This window comes from Taurulus bubalis (genome assembly GCF_910589615.1).
Source record: "Taurulus bubalis genome assembly, chromosome: 8".
In the NCBI taxonomy this organism is placed as follows: Eukaryota; Metazoa; Chordata; class Actinopteri; order Perciformes; family Cottidae; genus Taurulus; species Taurulus bubalis.
Genome location: NC_136596.1, coordinates 1,668,373 through 1,695,050, shown reverse-complemented (window position 1 = coordinate 1,695,050; position 26,678 = coordinate 1,668,373). Strand labels below are relative to the sequence as shown.

The window sequence follows — 26,678 nt, the reverse complement described above, 5'->3', positions numbered from 1 at the left end:
CTCCTTTTAGGAAATGTTTCATCAAAGTTTGATAAAAAACAACAACAATGGCGTTCATCCAGCGAAAGCAACGATGACTGGCGTGCACATAACTCACATCGTTCTGGAATAATAAAAGTTATTAATAGTGAGTCAAAGTACAGATAAAGATCAGACATGTTAGCGGAGAGCAGTTAGTTCAGAGAGTCGAACTGAAGCTGCTGTGTGTGTGTGTGTGTGTATGTGTGTGTGTGTGTGTGTGTGTGTGTGTGTGTGTGTGTGTGTGTGTGTGTGTGTGTGTGTGTGTGTGTGTTTTTGCTTTATTAATTCTTTCCACACCGGGGGAGGGGTGTGGTGCTGCCTGAACCATGTGAAAACACAGCCAGGAGGGACCAGGCCATAAATCAAACATACCCAATGGCCTCCCAGGATGAAGAGCGAGGGGTGGGGGTCTAACACGCGGCGGCTTGTATGTATTTAAAACAAACGCATGAGTTTAATACACACTCTCTGCTACATCCATGTGAGGCTGCGCTATAAATCAAACGCACCCAACAGGCTCTCTCAGGTATCAAAAACAAAGACCCCCGCCGGCCTACAGGGGCTCGAACCCACCCGTCTGGCAGACCAGTGGGACGCGGCGCCGGCAGCTCTCTGATCTTTCTTCTGTTTTCACACAAAGCAAAAAGTATCTTTATGATCAGCTGTTAAATCATAGGACCGAGGGGTCATGAATCAAACAACACCAACGCCTCTCAGGGCAACGATGCGTTCAAGCGCCCACGCTGACAAGGCGTCACCAAGTGGGGCTCAACCCGAGCGCCTTCCTCTGGTCGCAGCCCGCCGGGCCTGACCCTCTCTTCAGTGAGGCGCCTCTGACCCGCACAAAGCTTTTGGGGTTGAAATAATATCAAATACACAACGCTGTGCCATCAGCGTCTGATTTAATATGGAATATATACAATGTATTTTATGAGTTTACACTGATATTTTAGTTAATATTTCTGAAAAGAACAAATTGGATTTTAATTTGAGAACCACTGTTTTAAACATTTGTGTGAAATTGCCATTATTATTGTATCTTTGTGTATTATTGTGTTGTTGTTTTTTGCAGGGGCCAAACATATGTCTTTTGAACTTACACTTATATTTTATTAAATAGTTATTAAATAACTATTTTAAATAAGGATTTTTGAATGGATGGTAATTTTAAATATATTTTTTACAAATCTCACGAACCCCCTGGAGTACCTTCACGTGCCACCAGGCGGACACGTACCCCATTGGAGAACCACTGACGTGGAAACTACGACCAAAACTACGCTTTACGGGGAATTAGGTGCAAAAAAAACAGCAAGTGATTTTCACTTTTTGGTGAAAAGCAGAAGGAAAATATGTCAATGGAGAAAGTTTCAAAAGCAAAAAGCACCATTTTGTTTAAATTAAAAAAAGAAGAGTTTGAGTAAGGAGGTCACCTGCCCCGGCGCTCGTCATCTGGACGGAGAACGGAGCCTTCCAAGGTCTTCAGAAGAGGATTTCTCTTTGCTCACTTTAAAATATTCACAACAGGAAATAACACATCTGTTTTGATTCCTGTGGCTTCATCAGGGACCAGACGAGTTCTACCGGTTTCTCTATACTTTGTCATACCTTTGGCACTTTCCTTCTCTTAGAGTTTCCTTGCCAGCCAGATGGCTCCGCCCACTTGTCGTTGGCATACCTGACTGCTGGCCAAAAGGGTCAAAACGCAGTCTTTATTTAAACAGGTTGAGGACGAGTGCGGCAGCAGGAACTCTCTCTGGTGAGTGGAATAGACGGATAATAAATAAACGCTACACATACTATAATATAAAGGAGAAGTACAGCGATGTATAGAATATATATGTGGAGCCTACAACTTGAACTATTGTGTTGTTAATATTACAATTAGGCTATCATTATTATTATAGTCATCATTATTTTATTACTAAGAGAAAAGGTACGGATGTATTTGCAACTATGTAGAGAAAGTGACATGTTGTGTCTCTCTTCGTTCAGTTTCTCTTCATGCTGCAGAAGTCAGACATGAATCACAATGTTCTATTATAAGGGCTATATTTCCTCACACTGTTTGAAAACAAACCCTATTTAACTGCATTGGTGTGTGTGTGTGTGTGTGTGTGTGTGTGTGTGTGTGTATGTGATATGATGAGGATACATGGGAACATCGCTGATGTTCAGCATAACCCGAAAATATAATTATCTTTTGGTAAAGTTGGTCTTAGCGATAAAAACTAATATTGGATTGCAGCATTTATATTATATTTAAGGCACTTTTTTATATACAGGTTTTGTATTCAGGTGTTTCAACTTTTTGTACAAAGTATTAAAGTCACATATTCGTCTAATAATGTAAAATATTATATTCGAATAGTAATTTAAAAATGTGCTCAAAGGCACTTTTCATGGAAAAAATATGTACAATAACAGCTAGAAAAAAATAAACAAGACATTATAACAGTAAACAAATAAATACAAAAAACATACATAACGAGCACCACACTGATTCAACAAGGTGCTGAAAGCATTCTTTAGAAATGTTGGCCCATATTGATAGGATAGCATCTTGCAGTTGATGGAGATTTGTGGGATGCACATCCAGGGCACGAAGCTCCCGTTCCACCACATCCCAAAGATGCTCTATTGGGTTGAGGTCTGGTGACTGTAGGGGCCATTTTAGTACAGTGAACTCATTGTCATGTTCAAGAAACCAATTAGAAATGATTCAAGCTTTGTGACATGGTGCATTATTCTGCTGGAAGTAGCCATCAGAGGATGGTACATGGTGGCCATAAAGGGATGGACATGGTCAGAAACAATGCTCAGGTAGGCCATGGCATTTAAACCATGCCCAATTGGCACTAAGGGGCCTAAAGCGTGCCAAGGAAACATTCCCCACACCATTACACCACCACCAGCCTGCACAGTGGTAACAAGGCATGATGGATCCATGTTCTCATTCTGTTTACGCCAAATTCTGACTCTACCATCTGAATGTCTCAACAGAAATCGAGACTCATCAGACCAGGCAACATTTTTCCAGTCTTCAACTGTCCAATTTTGGTGAGCTCTTGCAAATTGTAGCCTCTTGTTCCTATTTGTAGTGGAGATGAGTGGTACCCGGTGGGGTCTTCTGCTGTTGTAGCCCATCCGCCTCAAGGTTGTGCGTGTTGTGGCTTCATAAATGCTTTGCTGCATACCTCGGTTGTAACGAGTGGTTATTTCAGTCAAAGTTGCTCTTCTATCAGCTTGATTCAGTCGGCCCATTCTCCTCTGACCTCTAGCATCAACAAGGCAATTTCGCCCACTGGACTGCCGCATACTGGATGTTTTTCCCTTTTCACACCATTCTTTGTAAACCCTAGAAATGGTTGTGCGTGAAAATCCCAGTAACTGAGCAGATTGTGAAATACTCAGACCGGCCCGTCTGGCACCAACAACCATGCCACGCTCAAAATTGCTTAAATCACCTTTCTTTCCCATTCTGACATTCAGTTTGGAGTTCAGGAGATTGTCTTGACCAGGACCACACCCCTAAATGCATTGAAGCAACTGCCATGTGATTGATTGATTAGATAATTGCATTAATGAGAAATTGAACAGGTGTTCCTAATAATCCTTTATTTCACCTATATATATCATAATATATCTTAAACAGTCTTATAGCATTATGATATTTGACATTTCCTGTGAGAGTCCTGTAAGGACACCATCACGTGGCGATGACTCAGCAACACGGCCGGCTGGTTATCTGACACTGGAGAATTTTTTTTAGAGCCACATATTTTGGATATTTGTCTAACTTGAATGACTCATAAGCAACAGCATTAATGCTCAGTGTATCTCAGGGACACATGCACATTGTTTACAGGCGAGGGAACTGCCTAAAGTGACTCGGACATTGTTTCTGGAAAGTACAGTTAATGCTCTTTTGTTTCCTTCAAACCGACAGGCATCACCTCCAGCTACTGAAGCAGAACCTCTGCACAAAATGTCGAAATCAGCAGCTGGTGAGTCTAATGAGACAATATAAGGAACAATTGAAATGCATTGTTGTCTGTTTAAACATTGTTTGAATGTGAATCTAATCTTAACCAGTTAGTTTAAGTATTGAACTGAACATACTGTTTTGAAGAATCCTCCAGCATTCTTCCACCTATCAAACAATGGAAAATGGCCAAGAACATTCATTGGCTGAGCAGCATTCCCCAAAGATTTAAAATGTACGTAATTTTTTTAGAAAAAATATTTTGTTGACGAAATCATCTCCTCGTGGTTGCTGGCTAACCTTTGGTAAATTTGCCGATATCCTCAGTTGAACAGATCATGTCGTATAACGGCTTATGTCAAGAGTGTGACTGAGGCCGTTTTATTTTTGCCTTTTTTCTGAAAAACCTGAAAAAAATAACGTAGGTCATTATTTTAGGTGATTCTAAACTCGGTCTGGAGTCAGATTAGAGAAGCTGGCCGTCTTAGTTATGAGCTCCTTGTACTCAAGTCAAAGCGTCAAACTCCTGTATTAAATCAAAAACCATGACTCTGAACGCCAATATATATGAATCATGAGAGAGATAAGACTTTTGTGGATGTTTCGGTGTCTTTAAATGTTTGTGGTGTTTAGAAATGAGAACTTCAGGACAGATCAGAAAGTGGTCCCGTTGGCATCAAGAGAGAAATCAGATCAGATTTAACATGGAGTCCAATGGAGCAGTTGGTTGGACTTCATGTCGCTTTCAAGCTTTTTGACAAAAAAAGTGTAAGTCTGTTGGATTCCATCGACACATGTGTATGACGAGCACAATATTTCCTACGTTTTGATCCATCAATGGTGTATGAAGAGTGAAAATTGTGGGTCTGAAGGCAAAAGAAGAATATTTTTGTCACTGGAGTTTGATGCTCATCTTCACGATACGTTTCATATCGGCCTCGTACAGAAATGCTCTCACCCTCTCAGATAAATAACACATTTCACAAGATAGGAAGAAACCTGTTTTCATTATTGTCATCAATAAAAAGAGGGTTATGACAATTTCTCATCAAACTTTTTGTCGTCATTGTTTTTACAGCATCTGAGCTCAGGATTTTGATTATTGGAAAGAGTCAAAATGAAAAGACAACACTAACCAACGTCATCACGGGAAAACCAGATAGCTCGCGTCCAACAAATCCCATGCGAGTTGCCTGTGTCACCAGCGAGTGGAAGAAGAAAAAACTGATGGTGGTGAAAACGGAGGACGTCTTTAGTATGCAGGAAAACACCATGAGATACAAAGTAATGACTTGGGTTGCGCAATGCCCCCCCGGACCCAACGTCCTGCTGCTGCTAGTGGATCCCTCAGAGTTCACCGAGCCGGACCGACAAAAGATCAAGTCAATCGTGAACTTCTTTGGACCAGATGCCTCTAAATACGCAATGGTCATCACAACGGAACATGGACAGATATGCAATTCCTCAGTCAATGAACTCCTCGAGGAATACGGACAAAGGCATCAACGAATCATCTTCGACAAAAACAATTTTCCTCTCTGTGATCGTCAAGAGTTGATGGAGAAAATTAGGAAGATAGTGGAGGAAAACCAAGGACGGTATTTAACCTTTGCTGGAGAGACCGATACGATTGTCTCGCCTGTGAGCGCAAAACCCCAAGTTATGTTTCCCAAGTCACCAAAGATTGCGGTTAGAAGACAATCAACAAATGTGGATAGTTATAATGATCTGAGGGAAAAGTTTCAAAGGATGGGGCCGAGAACAATGTCTCTAAGACAGAAAATCGATCACAGGGAGGAGACGAGATTAGAGCATCCTTGGATGGAGCGAAGTCCTCTCAAGGAGCCGAGACCAGTCTCCACTAGGAAGGAGCCGAGACCAGTTTCCACTTATGAGGTGCCGAGAACAGTCTCCTCTAGGAAGGAGCCGAGACCAGTCTCCACTTATGAGGTGCCGAGAACAGTCTCCTCTAGGAAGGAGCCGAGACCAGTCTCCACTTATGAGGTGCCGAGAACAGTCTCCACTCCTGAGGAGCCGAGAAGAGAATCTTCCAGGAAGGCGCAGAGTAGACAGTGTCTCAGGATGGTGCTAATTGGGAAGACCGGTTGTGGAAAGAGTGCCACTGGAAACACACTTTTGGGCAACAAATGGTTTACTTCCAAAGTTAGTCAAAAATCAGTGACCAAGTGTTGCCAGAAAGTAACCGGGGAGATCGATGGGCGCCCCGTCGCCGTGGTCGACACCCCCGGCTTATTCGACACCACCCTGAACAACGAGGGCATCAAACAGGAGCTGGTGAAATGCGTCTCCATGTTGGCTCCGGGACCTCATGTGTTCCTGCTGGTGCTGCAGATCGGCCGCTTCACACAAGAGGAGAAAGACACCGTGGACCTGATCAAGGAGTTTTTTGGCAATGATTCAAAAGACCACGTCATCGTTTTATTCACCAGAGGAGACGACCTCGGCAACGAAACAATTGAGAGCTACCTGCTAGATGATGAGGACGGCGCCTTAATGAAACTGACGACTGAATGTGGGGGGAGATACCACGTCTTCAATAACAACGATAAAGGAAATCGTTCTCAAGTCAGCCAGCTGCTGACCAAGGTGGAGGCAATGGTGAAGAAAAATGGTGGCGGATACTTCCCCTCGGATATCTTCCAATTAGCCGAGGAAGCCCAACAAGAGAAGATAGAGAAGCAGCTGAGGGACATGGAAAGACAACATCAGGAAGAAATGATGATTCTAGCTTCAGAGCTTCACCAAGAAAGAGAAAAGAGAGTCAAAGAATGTGAGGAACACACGAAGAAGCTGGAGCTAATGGAGTGGGAGAGAGAGAGGGTGAAGAAGGAAGAGAGAAGGATCAAGAAACAGCAGGATGACGCTCAACAACAGCAGTGGGAAGAGAAACTCCAAACTCTGGAAGAACAACTACAATACTTTTCGGAGAAGAATACCCTCACTGACAAGATGCTGTTGCTGCAGACGAGAGAAGAGGCAAGGCAAGGAAAAGAGACTTGGGAGAGAGAGAGGAATGCATGGTGGGAGAACCGATATCGACAAGAAGAACAGAGGAGACGAGAGGAGAAAAGGCAAGATGAAGAGATGATCAGAAGAGAACAGGAGGAGAGAGAATGCAAAGAGTTGAGAGAGCTCTACAAGAAGAGGGAGGAAATCAGGAGGAGAAACGAAGAGGCCCAAAAGGAAGAATTATACGAGTTCCCCGAGAGTTGCACCGCGGATATGATAGCCCAGATGGAAAAGAACAAACAGGAAATTATGGATCTGAAGATGAAGCAAAAAAAAAAAAACGAGTTGATAATCAGACGGCTGAGCAAAAACAAGGTCTATCTGAGGGAGATGAAGAAATTGAAAAAGAAACAAGAAGAGCAAATGAGGGAGCTGAAGATGGAACTGTTCTTCAACAACAAGGATGATCTGAACAAGGAGATCAATGACCTGGAAAAAATACACGAGGAGGAAGTCAACATGTGGACAGAAAGAAACATGGAGAAAGCCATACAAGGACAGTGCTCCATTTTATGAGACGTTTGTTGTTTTTCACAGTTTCAACTGCAAATCTGGGAGTTTTTTGTTCGTTTTCGTATCGAACTGGTTGATTTAACATGTCTGACGGGAAATAACAACAAATAACAAATATTCTATCGTTGTAGTGCAAATGTCTGAATACAGTGAACACATCTAGTGCTCAGAACTACTTTCAGGCCCCTTGACTATAAGAGCTGATTGCCTTTAACTTCATGTAACATTCAGAGTATCAGAGTAATACATTATCATTTACATTTTATATTGTCATTTAAACCGATAGTTAACTATTTTACTTTTAAGGGCACCAGCACAATAAATGCATGCATAAAATATATAAATAAGTGTTTGTGCTTTCACAGGGAATGCCTATTTTATTTCCTCCTTACATTATAATTACAGTCATAACATGTAACTATTGTACACGTCCATGATCACACTGTAAATGTGTTTTTTTCTTTCTTCTTCTTTGGTTCAGTTGTCTTCCTAATTACATCACGGCTAATACTCAGTGTGTCACCAATCTGCAAAGATACTGTCTTGTTTCTAGTGAGCACACTTTACAATTTAAGTATGTAAGTATGTTTGCATGAGCCCACGATCCACTGAAACAACCTTTTCAGATTTAATGATTGTTGCTTTAAACCATATTCAACATTTATTTCTAGTGCATCCAGAGGGTAATGAATAGTTAGGAACACACTGAGGAAGAGTCGTCTCTTGTATTTGCTGCAGTTAGTTCCCATCATATCTCTTCTAATAAATAATCAGACTTCCTCATCGTGGTTCATCCTGCTGTGGACCCGTTGGTCCTGTTTCCTGGTTCACAGCCAACGCCGCGCCGCACAAAAGACTTTTTGCTTTGTTGTCGCACTATTCGTCATGAGATTGTGGTTTCTACTGGCTGTACTTTACTTTTTAATATTAAAGATGAGTCCATCTCAACATATTGGTGTTTTGTGTTTCTATCGTTGTCTGTTCAGACACAAACAATCAAAATAAGTGTTATTACTATTAGTAAGTATTTATGATAGAAGCAGTAGTGTTAGTGCATGAAGTGATATTATTATATTATTTCTATAATGGGTGAAATAAGACATTTCACTGTTTGTCGTGTCGATTGAACCCACATGACCGATATGCACTCAGTTTCTGTCTCCCGGATTATTTCCCATCTGCCCCGGCTGCATTCCTGAACAGCCCGGACAGGCAGGGTTAATTAAATATCTTAAATCTACCACCTTTCATACAACATGCAGCCATAAGTGCTTCACAAAAAAATATTAAATACATTTAAAAAAAAGGTACATCAATAAAACTTAAGTTAAAAAAATAAAAAGATAATCAATGAATAAAAACCAAACACCGGGGATGAAAATGATTAAAGATTTAATGACATTATAATAATAATAATAATAATAATAATAATAATACATTTTATTTTAATCGCGCTCCAGCGCCCCCAAAACTGGGGGCAGAATTCTTCATCAGGAGGTCTTCCTCACTCTCCAAGTCCTCGTACTACCATGAATCGATACCAAAGCCACTGATGTGATATAGCAAAAAAAATGCAAAGTCTGGCGCATATAAGTCCATTTAACATGTTTATAACACAATTCAAACATGAATATTGACATAAACCATAAATATGACTCGAAGGCCTCAAGATAACTCCCCAAGTTATGAAAATATAACTTTGTATATCTCTAGCTTGATGCCACACATGATTAACGCACCTTTCTACGACCCACGGAATCTGCTAATTGCGCCAAAACTGCTGCGAGACAGCCTCAGCAAAATATCAACCACATTGCATTTTTTCCAAAAAACTGAAATATGACTTACTTATGGAAGAAACAATACTTGCTTGGTATGTACTGGTGCATCTGCTTGAGCAGAGCCCCTCTGTTGTGGAACAAGAGGCGTCCAAGGTCCACGAACAAAGTTAGGGAATTTTTACTTTCAGGGACCTAAACCTACGGTACACGAAATCTGCACTAAATGGATTACTAAAATGTTTAACTTCACTTAATCAAAGTCAAACTTTGCGGAGATACTGTTAACATATAGTTATATTTTATAGTAGAGAAGAAAGCGATGATGTGTATAATTAAAAAGAGGAAATACATCCTGGAGTTTTCTTCTTTTTGTTGTTATTTTTCTTTTCTTCTTTCCTGTGTTCAATCAATTTGTGTTCATCAATTTAATAATCCATTAGCACATATACTGCTATGTGAACCTGTTAACTGGTATTACAAGTGTTTTCTGTATATTATACCTTTTGAAAGTACTCAAATAGCCCTTGTGGTTGAGGAGATATTCAGTATTTAGTATGGGGATGCAAACCATTCGGAATCTTTTTAGAAAAATGTCTGTGGCTTAAACGGGGCTAAACGAGTTAAATGGTCAAAACAAACCAAAGCAATATGTAAATTGGCAGGAGGAACGATGCCAACTTGACTTGTGAAATGAACCCTCATATCAACCTCTGCTTGTGTTCTATGGTCTTTAGCGTGACATCGGTTGCTGCACGTTGAAGCTGCAGGCGGCCGCCTGAATGAAGGAATTAATCTGTTGAACACGCCGACGTGGCAGAAATGAGGTCGTTAAAAAGTCAGAAACAGTCCAATTACTTGCCACGCGCTCTTCAAGCACTCCTTACAGGAATGGAACAATGAAGGTGATTCACTCGCATATTAGTCACAGAGTTCTACAAGTTTCACTTTTGATTTCATCTTGAAAGGAACCCCCTCCTGTTCCCGTCTTCGGGGAAATTCTAAAATGTGCAGACAATAGGATTCATGCAAATATCTCTGTTGGGACTTCCCTTTAAGGTCCCAGAAGTCCAGAAGTATCTTTGAGAGAATCATATCACAGCTCGACCTGTCCAACTGTGTGTTACTGCACAAGCAACTCTACAATTAAGTGAAAGGAGGCGTGCATGTTTTTACACGTTGTAGAGATACTTGGCCTGTTACTGTAAATCCATAAATTTATATTTATTTATGGACTCAACGCTCGGACAGCAGTGACTGAAGGCGTTCTGTTTTTAGGTTCTCCGTAGAGGATTTCTTAAAGTTTGGCAAAAAATCATTTGACCTGGTCTCCAGAATGAACTAAATAACCTTTGGTGGTCAAAGGTCAGACCGGCTGTTGACTGGGTGGCGAAGGCGAGGCGGTATTTCAAGTTATTATTCTGAACTAACAGTTCTTGTTACTCTGACTGTGTCATTCTTGTCGTTCCTCAGTCGGGCGCGGCCCGCCGGCTCTGATCATTTAAAAGGCTGTCGTGTCAAGTTCATCTCAGTGTGGAGCTTCCTGCTGCTCTGAGGAACATTAACGCTGCAACAATTCCACCTGGTGAGTAGAACATAAATGCAACTACTAATGAAACGTGTGTAGAAATATAGGGGAGTGTAAAAATCGGTGGCTTTCTAATCGTCAGGTGTCTGTTGCTGGCGATGAGATACACCAGAACCAAACGGTTTGAGAGCGCATGAGAAATAACTACCCAGCAGCCTCCGGTAAGAGCAGAATGTTTAGTATGTGAAGTATGTGAAGAGGAAATAAGAGAAGATGAATGACAGCTAGCAGTCAACAAGAACACTGGAAATCAGTTGAACTGTTTCTGGCATTGACACTTTCTCTAAAAAAAACTTGAAAATGCAAGTTCATACACTTATAAATGTTTTGTTGTGTTTACTTGGTGTCTTTATCTCATGCTTTTTGATATTCTCATTGTTTTGCAGATACACACCAAAAGGCCGTTCCATTTATTTCTCTCCCTCGAGCCGAAGAGACACAATGGCGGCAGCGGCATTCGGTAAGTACCGTCTGTTAGTAAGCAGGTATGATGTCATCACTGGAACCCAGCATGATGCCACACAAACAGGGACTGTGTGAGGTGGCCCCGGGCCAACAGAAAGGTGGAATGTTCTTGGCACTGTCTCCCTGACATTGTCATTTCAGATGGCTTAGCTATTTAAAGAATTTGACACTGAAGACGCAAAAGGTGCCAGTTACTTGGAGACTGATGGATTCATAACAAACAGTTGTTTAAATCTTCACTGAAGACTTTGTAACCAGTTGTTATGTGCATCTGCAGGTTATTGTGATGTTGAGGATGGTCTGGCCCTCTAAAAGCTAAAAGGATTGATTCACGTCGGGTCAAATGTCTTCTTTGTTTTTATTTAGACCAAACATGTGTAGCCCAACAAGACAATCTTAAAACTAGAGTCGACTTCTGATGTTTCCAGGTTGCTCTTTGTGTATGTATTGTATAAACACAAGAATAGAAAATACTGAAGAGGGATTTGCTATTTTAGAGCAAACAGTAGAACATCATCTTTAAACTAGAACATTTTGCAAGAAATTTCGATGGTGTGGCGACTACTGCCACAAGACGTTGCAATATATATATTACCGGTAGTGAGATGTATTGAGGTGTCATTTCTGTATTTGTGATGGACTTGAGAGCAGCTATTGCTTCATAGACACTGGTTACCATGATGATTGGGGCACCAGGGTGAAGGGGCAGATGAGATCTTAGGACTGGGAGTGGAAACTCAGTCGAACGCGTCGATATGCTTGTTATGTTTATAGAGTAAAAAATGTGACCACGACTCCGAACGCCCCAAAAAAAGGAATCATGAGAGAGATAAGACTCTTGTAAACCCATAAATGTCCTTTAAATGTTTGTGGGGTGTAGAAATGAGAGCGTAACTTCAGTTCAGAAAGTGCTCCTGTTTGATTCATGAGAGAAAATTGTGGTCAGATTTAACATGGAGTCCAATGGAGCAGTTGGTTGGACTTCATGTCGCTTTCAGGCTTGGTGACAAAAAAGTATAAGTTTGTTGGATTCCATCAACAAACATCTACCACAAGCACAATATTTCCTACGTGTTTATCCAACAATGGTGTATGAAGAGTGAAAATTGTAGGTCTGAAGGCAAAAAAAGAAGAAAAAAATCACGACATCCTGCTGCTCGTCTTAACTCTGCAAAGACATCACATGCTCTGAGCTGCACAATACACATCCATTAGAAAGTCAGAAACTGTCCCAAAATATTCCTAAACTTGAACAATGATTACATGAAAACTGTGCTAGCTATCAAAATGCCCATTTGGCCAAATAAAGTCCAGAGATTTGTTAACGTTTTAAACTTTAAATCATTTTTTACATTAAAGTATGGTGAGTTACTATGGGCACGAAGATGAGTGTTTTTTTCCTTCTCTCTTTTATAAATAGTCCTTATGAATAGAAATAAATAGAAATAACTCAATAGAAATTGTTTTTTAATTCTCTTTTCAGCATGTATTTAATATCGACACTGACTTAAACGGATCTTTTGATTTGAAACAACCCAGTCGGCCAAATAAAAATGTTGGCACCGTTACGTCGTCTGAATTTTAACGATACGTTTCATATCGGCCTCGTACAGAAATGTCCTCGCCCTCTCAATAACACATTTGAGAAGATATGGAAGAAACCTGTTTTCATTATTGTCATCAATAAAAAGACGATTATGACAATTTCTCATCAAACTTTTTGTCGTCATTGTTTTGCAGCGTCCGAGCTGAGGATTGTGATTATTGGAAAAAGTCAAAATGAAAAGACAACACTAACCAACGTCATCACAGGAAAACCAGATAGCTCGTGTCCAACAAATACCATGCGAGTTGCCTGTGTCACCAGCGAGTGGAAGAAGAAAAAACTGACGGTGGTGAAAACGGAGGACGTCTTTAGTATGCAGGAAAACACCATGAGATACAAAGTAATGACTTGGGTTGCGCAATGCCCCCCCGGACCCAACGTCCTGCTGCTGTTAGTGGATCCCTCAGAGTTCACTGAGCCGGACCGACAAAAGATCAAGTCAATCGTGAACTTCTTTGGACCAGATGCCTCTAAATACGCAATGGTCGTCACAACGGAACATGGACAGATATGGAATTCCTCAGTTAATGAACTCCTCGAGGAATACGGACAAAGGCATCAACGAATCATCTTCGACAAAAACGATTTTCCTCTCTGTGATCGTCAAGAGTTGATGGAGAAAATTGAGAAGATAGTGGAGGAAAACCAAGGACGGTATTTAACCTTTGTTGGAGAGACCGATACGATTGTCTCGCCTGTGAGCGCAAAACCCCGAATTATGTTTCCCAAGCCACCAAAGATTGCGGTTAGAAGACGATCATTAGATGTGGATAGTTATAATGATCAGAGGGAAACGTTTCAAAGGATGAGGCCAGAAACAATGTCTCTAAGACCGAGTGGAGAGTATCCTAGGAAGGAGCAGAGTAGACAGTGTCTCAGGATGGTGCTAATTGGGAAGACCGGTTGTGGAAAGAGTGCCACTGGAAACACACTTTTGGGCAACGAATGGTTTACTTCCAAAGTTGGTCAAAAATCAGTGACCAAGTGTTGCCAGAAAGTAACCGGGGAGATCGATGGGCGCCCCGTCGTCGTGGTCGACACCCCCGGCTTATTCGACACCACCCTGAACAACGAGGGCATCAAACAGGAGCTGGTGAAATGCGTCTCCATGTTGGCTCCGGGACCTCATGTGTTCCTGCTGGTGCTGCAGATCGGCCGCTTCACACAAGAGGAGAAAGACACCGTGGACCTGATCAAGGAGTTTTTTGGCAATGATTCAAAAGACCACGTCATCGTTTTATTCACCAGAGGAGACGACCTCGGCAACGAAACAATTGAGAGCTACCTGCTAGATGATGAGGACGGCGCCTTAATGAAACTGACGACTGAATGTGGGGGGAGATACCACGTCTTCAATAACAACGATAAAGGAAATCGTTCTCAAGTCAGCCAGCTGCTGACCAAGGTGGAGGCAATGGTGAAGAAAAATGGTGGCGGATACTTCCCCTCGGATATCTTCCAATTAGCCGAGGAAGCCCAACAAGAGAAGATAGAGAAGCAGCTGAGGGACATGGAAAGACAACATCAGGAAGAAATGATGATTCTAGCTTCAGAGCTTCACCAAGAAAGAGAAAAGAGAGTCAAAGAATGTGAGGAACACACGAAGAAGCTGGAGCTAATGGAGTGGGAGAGAGAGAGGGTGAAGAAGGAAGAGAGAAGGATCAAGAAACAGCAGGATGACGCTCAACAACAGCAGTGGGAAGAGAAACTCCAAACTCTGGAAGAACAACTACAATACTTTTCGGAGAAGAATACCCTCACTGACAAGATGCTGTTGCTGCAGGCGAGAGAAGAGGCAAGGCAAGGAAAAGAGACTTGGGAGAGAGAGAGGAATGCATGGTGGGAGAACCGATATCGAGAAGAAGAACAGAGGAGACGAGAGGAGAAAAGGCAAGATGAAGAGATGATCAGAAGAGAATACGAGGAGAGAGAATGCAAAGAGTTGAGAGAGCTCTACAAGAAGAGGGAGGAAATCAGGAGGAGAAACGAAGAGGCCCAAAAGGAAGAATTATACGAGTTCCCCGAGAGTTGCACCGCGGATATGATAGCCCAGATGGAAAAGAACAAACAGGAAATTATGGATCTGAAGATGAAGCAAAAAAACAAAAACGAGTTGATAATCAGACGGCTGAGCAAAAACAAGGTCTATCTGAGGGAGATGAAGAAATTGAAAAAGAAACAAGAAGAGCAAATGAGGGAGCTGAAGATGGAACTGTTCTTCAACAACAAGGATGATCTGAACAAGGAGATCAATGACCTGGAAAAAATACACGAGGAGGAAGTCAACATGTGGATAGAAAGAAACATGGAGAAAGCCATACAAGGACAGTGCTCCATTTTATGAGACGTTTGTTGTTTTTCACAGTTTCAGCTGCAAATCTGGGAGTTTTTTGTTCGTTTTCATATCGAACTGGTTGATTTAACATGTCTGATGGGAAATAACAACAAATAACAAATATTCTATCGTTGTAGTGCAAATGTCTGAATACAGTGAACACATCTAGTGCTCAGAACTACTTTCAGGCCCCTTGACTATAAGAGCTGATTGCTTTTAACTTCATGTAACATTCAGAGTATCAGAGTAATACATTATCATTTACATTTTATATTGTCATTTAAACCGATAGTTAACTATTTTACTTTTAAGGGCACCAGCACAATAAATGCATGCATAAAATATATAAATAAGTGTTTGTGCTTTCACAGGGAATGCCTATTTTATTTCCTCCTTACATTATAATTACAGTCATAACATGTAACTATTGTACACGTCCATGATCACACTGTAAATGTGTTTTTTTCTTTCTTCTTCTTTGGTTCAGTTGTCTTCCTAATTACATCACGGCTAATACTCAGTGTGTCACCAATCTGCAAAGATACTGTCTTGTTTCTAGTGAGCACACTTTACAATTTAAGTATGTAAGTATGTTTGCATGAGCCCACGATCCACTGAAACAACCTTTTCAGATTTAATGATTGTTGCTTTAAACCATATTCAACATTTATTTCTAGTGCATCCAGAGGGTAATGAATAGTTAGGAACACACTGAGGAAGAGTCGTCTCTTGTATTTGCTGCAGTTAGTTCCCATCATATCTCTTCTAATAAATAATCAGACTTCCTCATCGTGGTTCATCCTGCTGTGGACCCGTTGGACCTGTTTCCTGGTTCACAGCCAACGCCGCGCCGCACAAAAGACTTTTTGCTTTGTTGTCGCACTATTCGTCATGAGATTGTGGTTTCTACTGGCTGTACTTTACTTTTTAATATTAAAGATGAGTCCATCTCAACATATTGGTGTTTTGTGTTTCTATCGTTGTCTGTTCAGACACAAACAATCAAAATAAGTGTTATTACTATTAGTAAGTATTTATGATAGAAGCAGTAGTGTTAGTGCATGAAGTGATATTATTATATTATTTCTATAATGGGTGAAATAAGACATTTCACTGTTTGTCGTGTCGATTGAACCCACATGACCGATATGCACTCTCCCGGATTATTATTATTATTTATTATATTATTATTATATAACTTTGTATATCTCTAGTTTGATGCCACACATGATTAACGCACCTTTCTACGACCCACGGAATCCGCTAATCAACCACATTGCATTTTTTTCAGCCCAAAAACTGAAATATGACTTACTTATGGAAGAAACGATACTTGCTGGGTATGTTTTGGTGCATCTGCTTGAGCAGAGCCCATCTGTTGTGGAACAAGAGGCGTCCAAGGTCCAGGAACAAAGTTAGGGAATTTTTACTTTCGGCGCACCTAAACCTACGGTACACGAAATCTGCACTAAATGGATTACTAAAATATTTAACTTCACTTAATCAAAGTCAAACTTTGCAGAGATACTGTTAACACATAGTTATATTTTATAGTAGAAAATAAAGTGATGAGGTGTATAATTAAAAAGAGGATATATATCCTGGAGGGTTTTTTTTTTTTAACGTTATTTTTCTTTTCTTCTTTCCTATGTTCTATTATCAACTAATAATCCATTAGCACATATACTGCTATGTGAACCTGTTAACTGATATTACAAGTGTTTTCTGTATATTATACCTTTTGAAAGTACTCAAATAGCCCTTGTGGTTGAGGAGATATTCAGTATTTAGTATGGGGATGCAAACCATTCGGAATCTTTTTAGAAAAATGTCTGTGGCTTAAACGGGGCTAAACGAGTTAAATGGTCAAAACAAACCAAAGCAATATGTAAATTGGCAGGAGGAACGATGCCAACTTGACTTGTGAAATGAACCCTCATATCAACCTCTGCTTGTGTTCTATGGTCTTTAGCGTGACATCGGTTGCTGCACGTTGAAGCTGCAGGCGGCCGCCTGAATGAAGGAATTAATCTGTTGAACACGCCGACGTGGCAGAAATGAGGTCGTTAAAAAGTCAGAAACAGTCCAATTACTTGCCACGCGCTCTTCAAGCACTCCTTACAGGAATGGAACAATGAAGGTGATTCACTCGCATATTAGTCACAGAGTTCTACAAGTTTCACTTTTGATTTCATCTTGAAAGGAACCCCCTCCTGTTCCCGTCTTCGGGGAAATTCTAAAATGTGCAGACAATAGGATTCATGCAAATATCTCTGTTGGGACTTCCCTTTAAGGTCCCAGAAGTCCAGAAGTATCTTTGAGAGAATCATATCACAGCTCGACCTGTCCAACTGTGTGTTACTGCACAAGCAACTCTACAATTAAGTGAAAGGAGGCGTGCATGTTTTTACACGTTGTAGAGATACTTGGCCTGTTACTGTAAATCCATAAATCTATATTTATTTATGGACTCAACGCTCGGACAGCAGTGACTGAAGGCGTTCTGTTTTTAGGTTCTCCGTAGAGGATTTCTTAAAGTTTGGCAAAAAATCATTTGACCTGGTCTCCAGAATAAACTAAATAACCTTTGGTGGTCAAAGGTCAGACCGGCTGTTGACTGGGTGGCGAAGGCGAGGCGGTATTTCAAGTTATTATTCTGAACTAACAGTTCTTGTTACTCTGACTGTGTCATTCTTGTCGTTCCTCAGTCGGGCGCGGCCCGCCGGCTCTGATCATTTAAAAGGCTGTCGTGTCAAGTTCATCTCAGTGTGGAGCTTCCTGCTGCTCTGAGGAACATTAACGCTGCAACAATTCCACCTGGTGAGTAGAACATAAATGCAACTACTAATGAAACGTGTGTAGAAATATAGGGGAGTGTTAATGTACGACAAAGTAATTAATTTGACGTCTGATTAATTCATTAAAATCGGTGGCTTTCTAATCGTCAGGTGTCTGTTGCTGGCGATGAGATACACCAGAACCAAACGGTTTGAGAGCGCATGAGAAATAACTACCCAGCAGCCTCCGGTAAGAGCAGAATGTTTAGTATGTGAAGTATGTGAAGAGGAAATAAGAGAAGATGAATGACAGCTAGCAGTCAACAAGAACACTGGAAATCAGTTGAACTGTTTCTGGCATTGACACTTTCTCTAAAAAAAACTTGAAAATGCAAGTTCATACACTTATAAATGTTTTGTTGTGTTTACTTGGTGTCTTTATCTCATGCTTTTTGATATTCTCATTGTTTTGCAGATACACACCAAAAGGCCGTTCCATTTATTTCTCTCCCTCGAGCCGAAGAGACACAATGGCGGCAGCGGCATTCGGTAAGTACCGTCTGTTAGTAAGCAGGTATGATGTCATCACTGGAACCCAGCATGATGCCACACAAACAGGGACTGTGTGAGGTGGCCCCGGGCCAACAGAAAGGTGGAATGTTCTTGGCACTGTCTCCCTGACATTGTCATTTCAGATGGCTTAGCTATTTAAAGAATTTGACACTGAAGACGCAAAAGGTGCCAGTTACTTGGAGACTGATGGATTCATAACAAACAGTTGTTTAAATCTTCACTGAAGACTTTGTAACCAGTTGTTTATGTGCATCTGCAGGTTATTGTGATGTTGAGGATGGTCTGGCCCTCTAAAAGCTAAAAGGATTGATTCACGTCGGGTCAAATGTCTTCTTTGTTTTTATTTAGACCAAACATGTGTAGCCCAACAAGACAATCTTAAAACTAGAGTTGACTTTGTATATTTATTGTATGAACTCAAGAATTGAATATGCTGAGGGATTTGCTTTTTTCGAGTAGAAAAACAGTAGAATATCATCTGTAAACCAGACATTTCGATGGTGTGGCCACCAGGGCAACATTGGGGCACCAGGGCGAAGGGGCAGACGAGATCTTAAGACTGGGAGTGGAGACTCAGCCGAACGCGTTGATATGCTTGTTATGTTTATAGTTAAAAATGTGACCATGCCAAAAAAAAGGAATCATGAGAGAGATAAGACTTGTGAACCCATAAATGTCCATAAAATGTTTGTGGGGTGACAAAAGTTTGTTGGATTCCATCGACACATGTCTATCACAAGCACAATAGTTCCTACGTTTGTATCCAGCAATGGTGTATGAAGAGTGAAAATTGTGGGAGTAAAGCTTAAACTTGAACAATTATTACAAGAAAACTGTGCTAGCTATTAAAAAAAGGCCAATTGGGCAAATAAACTCCAGACTTTTGATAACATTTTAAACTTTAAATAATTTCTTTGTGAGTGTTTTTGTTTGCTCTCTTCATGGCGAAATCCCATTCAAGTGAATCGGGTAAATTTTTTTGCGTTTTTCAGGGAAACGGACAGTCGAATCTCTTAGGAAAGTCATAGCACACGATTCCCAATGCAAGCTGCACGTTTTGATTTATTTTGACGCATGTGCTGGCTACGCGATACTCGCCAAAGTTTTGTGGGTCTATGATTATGAATAAGCCCGCAGGAGTACATGTGCTTGCCAGCAGGCTCTATGAGCCATTTTGACATTTCTTCCTATCTTATTGCCCAGAATATTTTCATGATATCAATATATTTTGCACCGTAGTATAAGAGCTATAGCTTTCATGCCGTTAAAAGGATTTTTGTATTTAATTTACTTCATGTATCTTTATATTTGTATAGCTTCTGTTAGTGATTCAATGCCAAGAGAAAAAAAAGAGTAATAAAAAAAAAAGTATGTATGTCATTCAAAGAACATTTCCTCATGAGCCAAAGAAGTAGAGGGACAATAAAGAAAGATGACATTTCTAAAACGTTACCCTATTGATTCTGACCGTCTCTATGCGTTAATGTAGGAACCACTCGGAGGGGTAATGTATTATTATAAAATCATATTTTTATTTAATTTATTATTTAAAAAAATTGTAATTCTTTGGCTTTTGTGGTTTTGCAGCATCTGAACTCAGGATCGTGGTGTTTGGAAAGAGACCAAACGAAAAAACAAGACTAAGTGATTTCATCACAAGGGAAAAAGAGAGTCTATATGTAAAGGTGTCGAAGCAATGCACCTGCGCCGGTGGAGAATGGAGGGGGACCCAACTAAAAGTAGTGAACACCTCAGACGTCTTCAGTCTGCCGGAGGACAGAGTGAGACACGAGATGAAAATGTGCGTTGCTCTTTGCCCTCCGGGACCAAACGTCCTCCTGCTGCTGGCGAGGCCGTCGAATTTCGACGAAGAGGATGTACGGAAACTTAAGTTCATTCTGGGCTTCTTTGGCCCTGATGCCTTTAAATACTCCATGGTCATCAGAGTTCAGAAGGGAGAGGTGTACAACCCGTCAGTGGACCAAGTCATCCAAGACTGCAGCCAGAGGCAGCACAGCATCGACTTTGACCAAAAGGCTCTCGCGGATTGTGATTATAAAGAACTGATAGGAAAGATGGAAAACATAGTGAAAGACAACAGAGGAGGGCATCTGAACTGTATTGAAGAGGTTGATCCCAGAGCGGTGTCCGTAACTTCCAAGCCTCCTCTTAACTTGGTGTTGTGTGGGAGACATGGAGCCTGGAAGGCCTCAGTGGCCAAAGCCATTCTGGGACAAAGACAGTTCGGTCCACCTGTTGACTCGTCAGAGTGCGTTAAACATCAGGGAGAGGTGAGTGGACGTTGGGTGTCTCTGGTGGAGCTGCCTGCCTTGTGTGGAAAACCTCAGGAGGAAGTGATGGAGGAATCCCTCAGGTGTATCTCCCTCTGTGACTCTGAGGTCGTCCATGCCTTCATCCTGGTCCTACCTTTGGGTTTCCAAAGCGAGGAAGACAAGAAAGAGTTGGAGAGCATCCAGAACACATTCACATCTAGCGTGAACGGCTTCACCGTGATTCTGTTCCCCGTCAAGTCAGATCCTCATTCTGCAGCCGTCGTGAGCTGCCTGAAGGAGGATACGCACATCCGGGACCTCTGCCGGAGCTGTGGCGATCGGTATGTCGTCTCGGACCTCAGAGACCAACAGCAGGTAATCAATGTGTTGCTCGCTGTGGAGAAGGTGACAGCCGGCACATCCGGCGGTTTCACAAGGGAAATGATGGCCACGCCCCGGGTGGATATGACTGCGAGGCCAAAAACTACACCAAAGAGGGCAGTCTATGATCATCCGAACAGATCGTGCCTTAGGATGGTGGTGATTGGGAAGACTGGTTCTGGAAAGAGTGCGAGTGCGAACACTATTTTGGGCAAAGCGTGCTTCAAATCTAAAGCCAGCCCAAAGTCGGTGACAGAGTTTTGCAACAAGGAAACCGGGGAGATCGATGGACGGCCCGTCGTCCTAGTCGACACGCCCGGCTTGTTCGACACAACGCTGTCCAACGAGGAGGTCAAACAGGAGCTGGTGAAATGCGTCTCCATGTTGTCTCCGGGGCCTCACGTGTTCCTGCTGGTGCTGCAGATCGGCCGCCTGACACAAGAGGAGAAAAACACCGTGGAGCTGATCAAAGGGTTTTTCGGAAAGAACTCAAAAGACTACATCATCGTGATATTCACCAGAGGAGACGACCTTCAAGGCAAATCCTTTCAGAGCTACATGCGGGAAGACAGCGAAGGCTTCATTGGAAAACTCCTGGACGACTGCGGAGGAAGATACCACGTCTTCAACAACAAGCATCAAAATAGTGATTCGGTCAGAGAGCTACTGAGTAAAGTGGACTCGATGGTGAAGAAGAACGGCGGCGGCTGCTACACCTCCAAGATGTTCCGAGAAGCCGAGGCAGCCATACAGAATGAAGTGAAGAGGATCCTGAAAGGAAAGGAGGAAGAGATACGGAGAGAGAAGACAGAGTTTGGAAAGAAACACATCGAAGCAATTCAGGCCAAGCAGAAAGAATTGGCCGAACAATCCACCAAAATCCAACGAGAGAGAGAACTGAAGACCAAACTCATCCAGATGAAGGAGGAACACATTGAGAAGGAGCAGGAAAAGATGAAGAGGGACGAAGAGGAGAGGAGAGCAGAGGAGAGTAAGACAAAAAGGGAGGATGAAATTCAACAAATGCAGTGGAAACAAAGCCTCGAAACCGCCGGCAAAACGCAGCCGGAGAGCGGCAAAGAGATGAGGAAAGTGCAAGAGATCTGGGAGAAGGAGCGCAGAGAGAGGTGGGAGAAACGATACCTGGAGGACCAGCGGAGGCGATACGAGGCGCAAACGCAGCTGGAGAAGCTCAAAGAAGAGTACGATCAGGAAAAACACGAGCTTGAGAAAGAAAGAAAGGGGGATCGACTCAGGAGAGAAAAAGAAGAGACGGAATTAAAGAAACTGCAAGAGACTCTGATGAAGAATCTGATGGTGATCCAGAACAGACACGATGAGGAAGCCCGAAAGACAGCGGAGGAAATCAACGACTTCCAACAGAGGTACACCGACGACTTCGACGCTCTGACGGCGAAGCACGGCAAGGACATGGAGGAGCTGAAGGAGAAGTATCAGAAGCACAACGAGCTGCTCGTACAACAGCTGTGCAAGCACAAGTCTTATCGGAAAGACTTAGACCGGCTGACCCGGAAACAGGAGGAAGAAATGAGCGAGATGACCGGCACGCTTCATCCAACAAACAGCGAAGACGTGTACGAGGAAATCAGCGCCATGCATGCGAGACACACGGAGGAACGAAACGAGTGGATACAAGAACACGTGAAGAAAGCCAGGAAGAGGAACTGCCCCGTTTTATGAGCTGGGCTGAGATGTGACAACAGTTTCACACTGAGGAACTACGAGATGCATTCTTCTTTTTCCTCTTATATATTACGTACAGTCGGAAAGAAGGACCCAACAAATGGGTTAATTGTTGGTAGTTTTGGGTAAAATATTTACCGCAGAAAGATTTGTTTAGTAAAGTTAACGTACAATCGAATGCATCTACACATTAAAGAATTAGAACCGATAACATCAATAAAAAAAGGCATGACACCTCTTGTGCCTTAATTAAACCTGCATTCTCTCTAATGGCCACCAGGAAAAGTCTGCTCCCATGGTTGCTAAAAATCAAAGATGGCAGCAGTCAAAAAGTCAAACTCCAGGCTCCAAACCAATGAAGGCTACGTCCGAAATAAGCAGTGATGTCGTTTTCCCGCAAGTTAAGTTTCCGTTTGTTGATTCTCACGTGTAAAGTGAAAAGGGTTTAAACCCCGAAGGGGGCATCGCAATGTTTTCCGGACTAATCTCTGCATGAATTGAAATGCATTGATAGTATATATATATATATATATATATATATATATATATATATATATATATATATATATATATATATATATATATATTTGCACGAAGGTAATATAATATGCATGTAATGTTCCCAGTGTGAGTATACATCAAAAATATTGATTGACATCATTCTTTACATCAAATTAAGTTGAAATGATGTTCCTGGTTTCAAAACATCTCGCTGAAAAAGGACCACAGTTGTAAATTAGCCATCTGGCAAATTTACTATTTACAGTAATGAATGTGATTAATGTGTGTTGTTGTACTTATGGACATATAAATGCAATTAAATCCTTCATTTGGTGCATAGATTTAAAAAAAGGGGGAGATCGAATTTAGGGTGGTGGACACAAAGATGAATGACTTTCAGTGGCAGGAAGTCGAAAAAGTGAATTTCAGACCCTGAAAGGTTTTAAAATGTGAGAATTTAATGTAAAGTTTGCACTGTACGATTATTTTTATTTTATTTTCTTCAGTTGTGCTCGTTATCATCACATCTTAAGAACGCTAAGATGCCTTATTTAGTCATTTAGAATGTTTCTCTTCTGAAAAGAAATCACCGAATATGTTTTTTTGTTTCTTGTTAACAAACTTCACTGATTATAAATTGAATATAGACGAATAAACATTTGAATCTTTACTTTGTGTCTCATATGTTTTCCTGTAAAACCCCATTAGTTTACTTAAAGCAACTCATAATGTAATACGTGTGTAATGATCTAATATTTAAATGAAATTAAAATCCATAATGTAATAACAGTTTTGTACATGAAGTTATAAGTAATTACATTATACAATATTTAGATTATAAACTAAGCCAGTCTTGTTATGAACAATGTAATATATGTTGTGCATAATGTATTAATTTAAAAAGCAATCTCTGTCTTCTTAAATCACATTCATTTTCTAGTTTTATTTTTTTCATGCATAATGAGTTATTTTTATATAATAATTTGACTCAAAGTCTGTGCGCATACAAACCAGTGCACCTGATGCTACATTTAGCATTTCTGCAACAAAAAAGAAGTAACTTGAGTTAATCCATTATAAGCTTTTTCATATTAAAAGTATAGCATGATGCACTGTTACTACATTTTGTGCAGTTATTACAGTATGTACTGTTAGAATACTTTACAACACTGCCAAATATAGATTCTATTAAAACCAATCAAAGCTGTGCAGCTGCTTTTGTTATAGTTTAACAAATTATAACAAAAAAGAACGTAGAGAATAAACTTCTTGAATGAGAGCGTTTAAAGAAGGGAAGAAGAGTCTTAATAAAGGAAGAGTGGGCTCCTGCAGAAATATAATATGTATTATGAAACGGGGGGATAGAAAGCTTGCTGGTTCCACAGCCGGATGACTTCACCATGCAACACAAAGTCTCCAATAATGTTTAACTTTGACATAAACACACAGCAGCGAGCTGGCAGAGCGACAGCAGCTCTGTGTTTATATATTGTGGTTGTGCATCTATGGAGACAATATTCAAAAACCCTTTTAATTCAGCAGGAACACAAATCTAAGAAATGAGCAAAAATAAACAGCCCTGCGACGCAGCGTTCACAGAACCAACATGGAGCACCGGTTCACTGCGTAGACACAGCAACATACGATGTGTCGGTTCATGAAACAACGGAGTGTTGATTATTGATCTGGACAAGTCGCCACAACACTTCACGCTCACATTCACACCTAAATATATAAATATATGAAGGTAGATGTGTGTCTTTATCACGCAAACAAAAACACATGTTTTGAGAGCAAATTTCTGGTTTGTAACTAGAATTTCTGGCTACAATTAAAAAACCTTCGCTCTCAAAAACACAACCTTCGCTCTTAAAACGAAAAGCTACAACTTTTTGGAGTTTGGACGCAGTGGGCGGGGCATGCGCTGCTGAATGACTTGCTCTTGGCACGCTACGCTAACGGGAGTTTACGGTGAGGAGGACATGGAGGTGAGTTGACATTATATTGCTCTGTTTTGTGAAAAGTATTTTAAATGCAGCAGCACTTCCCTTTGTTTTCATGTTGTTAGTGCCGTGGAGTCTCTTTTTTCTTTAAAGAACGACATGGAGGGCTGCTATGTTGACATGAAGTGTAGCGTTAGCCCACAGTGAGCTAACGCTACATGCACGCAGAAAGTGGGGCGCAGGAAACTCACGCCGCAGAACGTGCAAACTCCACAAAGAAAAACCGCCGGGGATCGGGGATCGAACCCTCCTGCTGTGAGGTGACAGCGCACCGCCATGACATAATCATGACCGTCCGCCCTGCGTCTGCTGTGGGGAAATGTGTGCGCTGCCGTGGTTTCACGCCCCAGATGTCATTGAGAGAATTGGACCTGCTCTCACCTGTACTGGACCACCATCATGTTCTGCTCCCCACAGTGCCGGGCACAGCGAATGTACCGCATCCAGCTGGACTTGCTGGGGTCGTTGCCGTCAATAAAGTGCTGCAGCGTCCCCTCGGCGTCGTAGATCTGCAGCACACAGATGACCGGGGTCAGAAGAGAAAGCAGTGCATGTACATGTGCATCAGCGTGGATCTGTTCAGGGAAACCACAGCGTTAGAGCTAGAAGATCCACAGGCAGCGATGGTATTCATGGAAATGTTTTCGTCCGTGAAAGGGAAACAACGTCAGATGAAACTGCTGCTGTTTGAATTATTAAGTAAAGAAAGAAAAGGTCGCTCAAGCTCAAACAGGAAGGAAGGAGAGATGGAGGGATCCAACAAACACCATCTTGAGATCGCCGTTAACCCAAACTATGACCTGTTCCTAAGCCTCAGTGAGCAGTTTAGTGATCTAAACCTAACTAGCAGTTTAGTGATCTAAACCTAACTAGCAGTTTAGTGATCTAAACCTAACTAGTAGTTTAGTTATCTAAACCTAACTAGCAGTTTAGTGATTTAAACCTAACTAGCAGTTTAGTTATCTAAACCTAACTAGTAGTTTAGTGATCTAAACCTAACTAGTAGTTTAGTTATCTAAACCTAACTAGTAGTTTAGTGATCTAAACCTAACTAGCAGTTTAGTGATCTAAACCTAACTAGTAGTTTAGTTATCTAAACCTAACTAGCAGTTTAGTGATCTAAACCTAACTAGTAGTTTATTGAT

General features: G+C 41.4%; 3 protein-coding genes across 3 annotated transcripts in view; 2 read left to right on the top strand and 1 right to left on the bottom strand.

Moving 5' to 3' along the window:
• prdm6 (PR domain containing 6) overlaps positions 1–26,678 on the bottom strand; it is a gene marked incomplete at both ends in the record, with an annotated part of 81,869 nt that overhangs the window by 34,247 nt on the left and 20,944 nt on the right. The window contains one exon of the mRNA XM_079222374.1: positions 25,915–26,042. Within this exon, the coding sequence (XP_079078500.1) occupies positions 25,915–26,042 (128 nt within the window). The remainder of the gene's footprint in view (positions 1–25,914; positions 26,043–26,678) is intronic.
• LOC306740084 (uncharacterized protein) lies at positions 6,089–16,275 on the top strand (the record flags this gene model as incomplete). Its single annotated transcript, XM_079222197.1, has 2 exons — positions 6,089–7,538; positions 13,121–16,275. The coding sequence occupies 2 exons, from the start codon at positions 6,089–6,091 to the stop codon at positions 15,328–15,330; spliced, it is 3,660 nt and encodes a 1,219-aa protein (XP_079078323.1). The 3' UTR covers positions 15,331–16,275.
• On the top strand, positions 21,078–23,574 carry LOC306739750 (uncharacterized protein). Its single transcript, XM_079221798.1, has one exon. It carries the CDS (start codon positions 21,386–21,388, stop codon positions 23,024–23,026), a length of 1,641 nt encoding a protein of 546 aa, XP_079077924.1. The 5' UTR covers positions 21,078–21,385; the 3' UTR covers positions 23,027–23,574.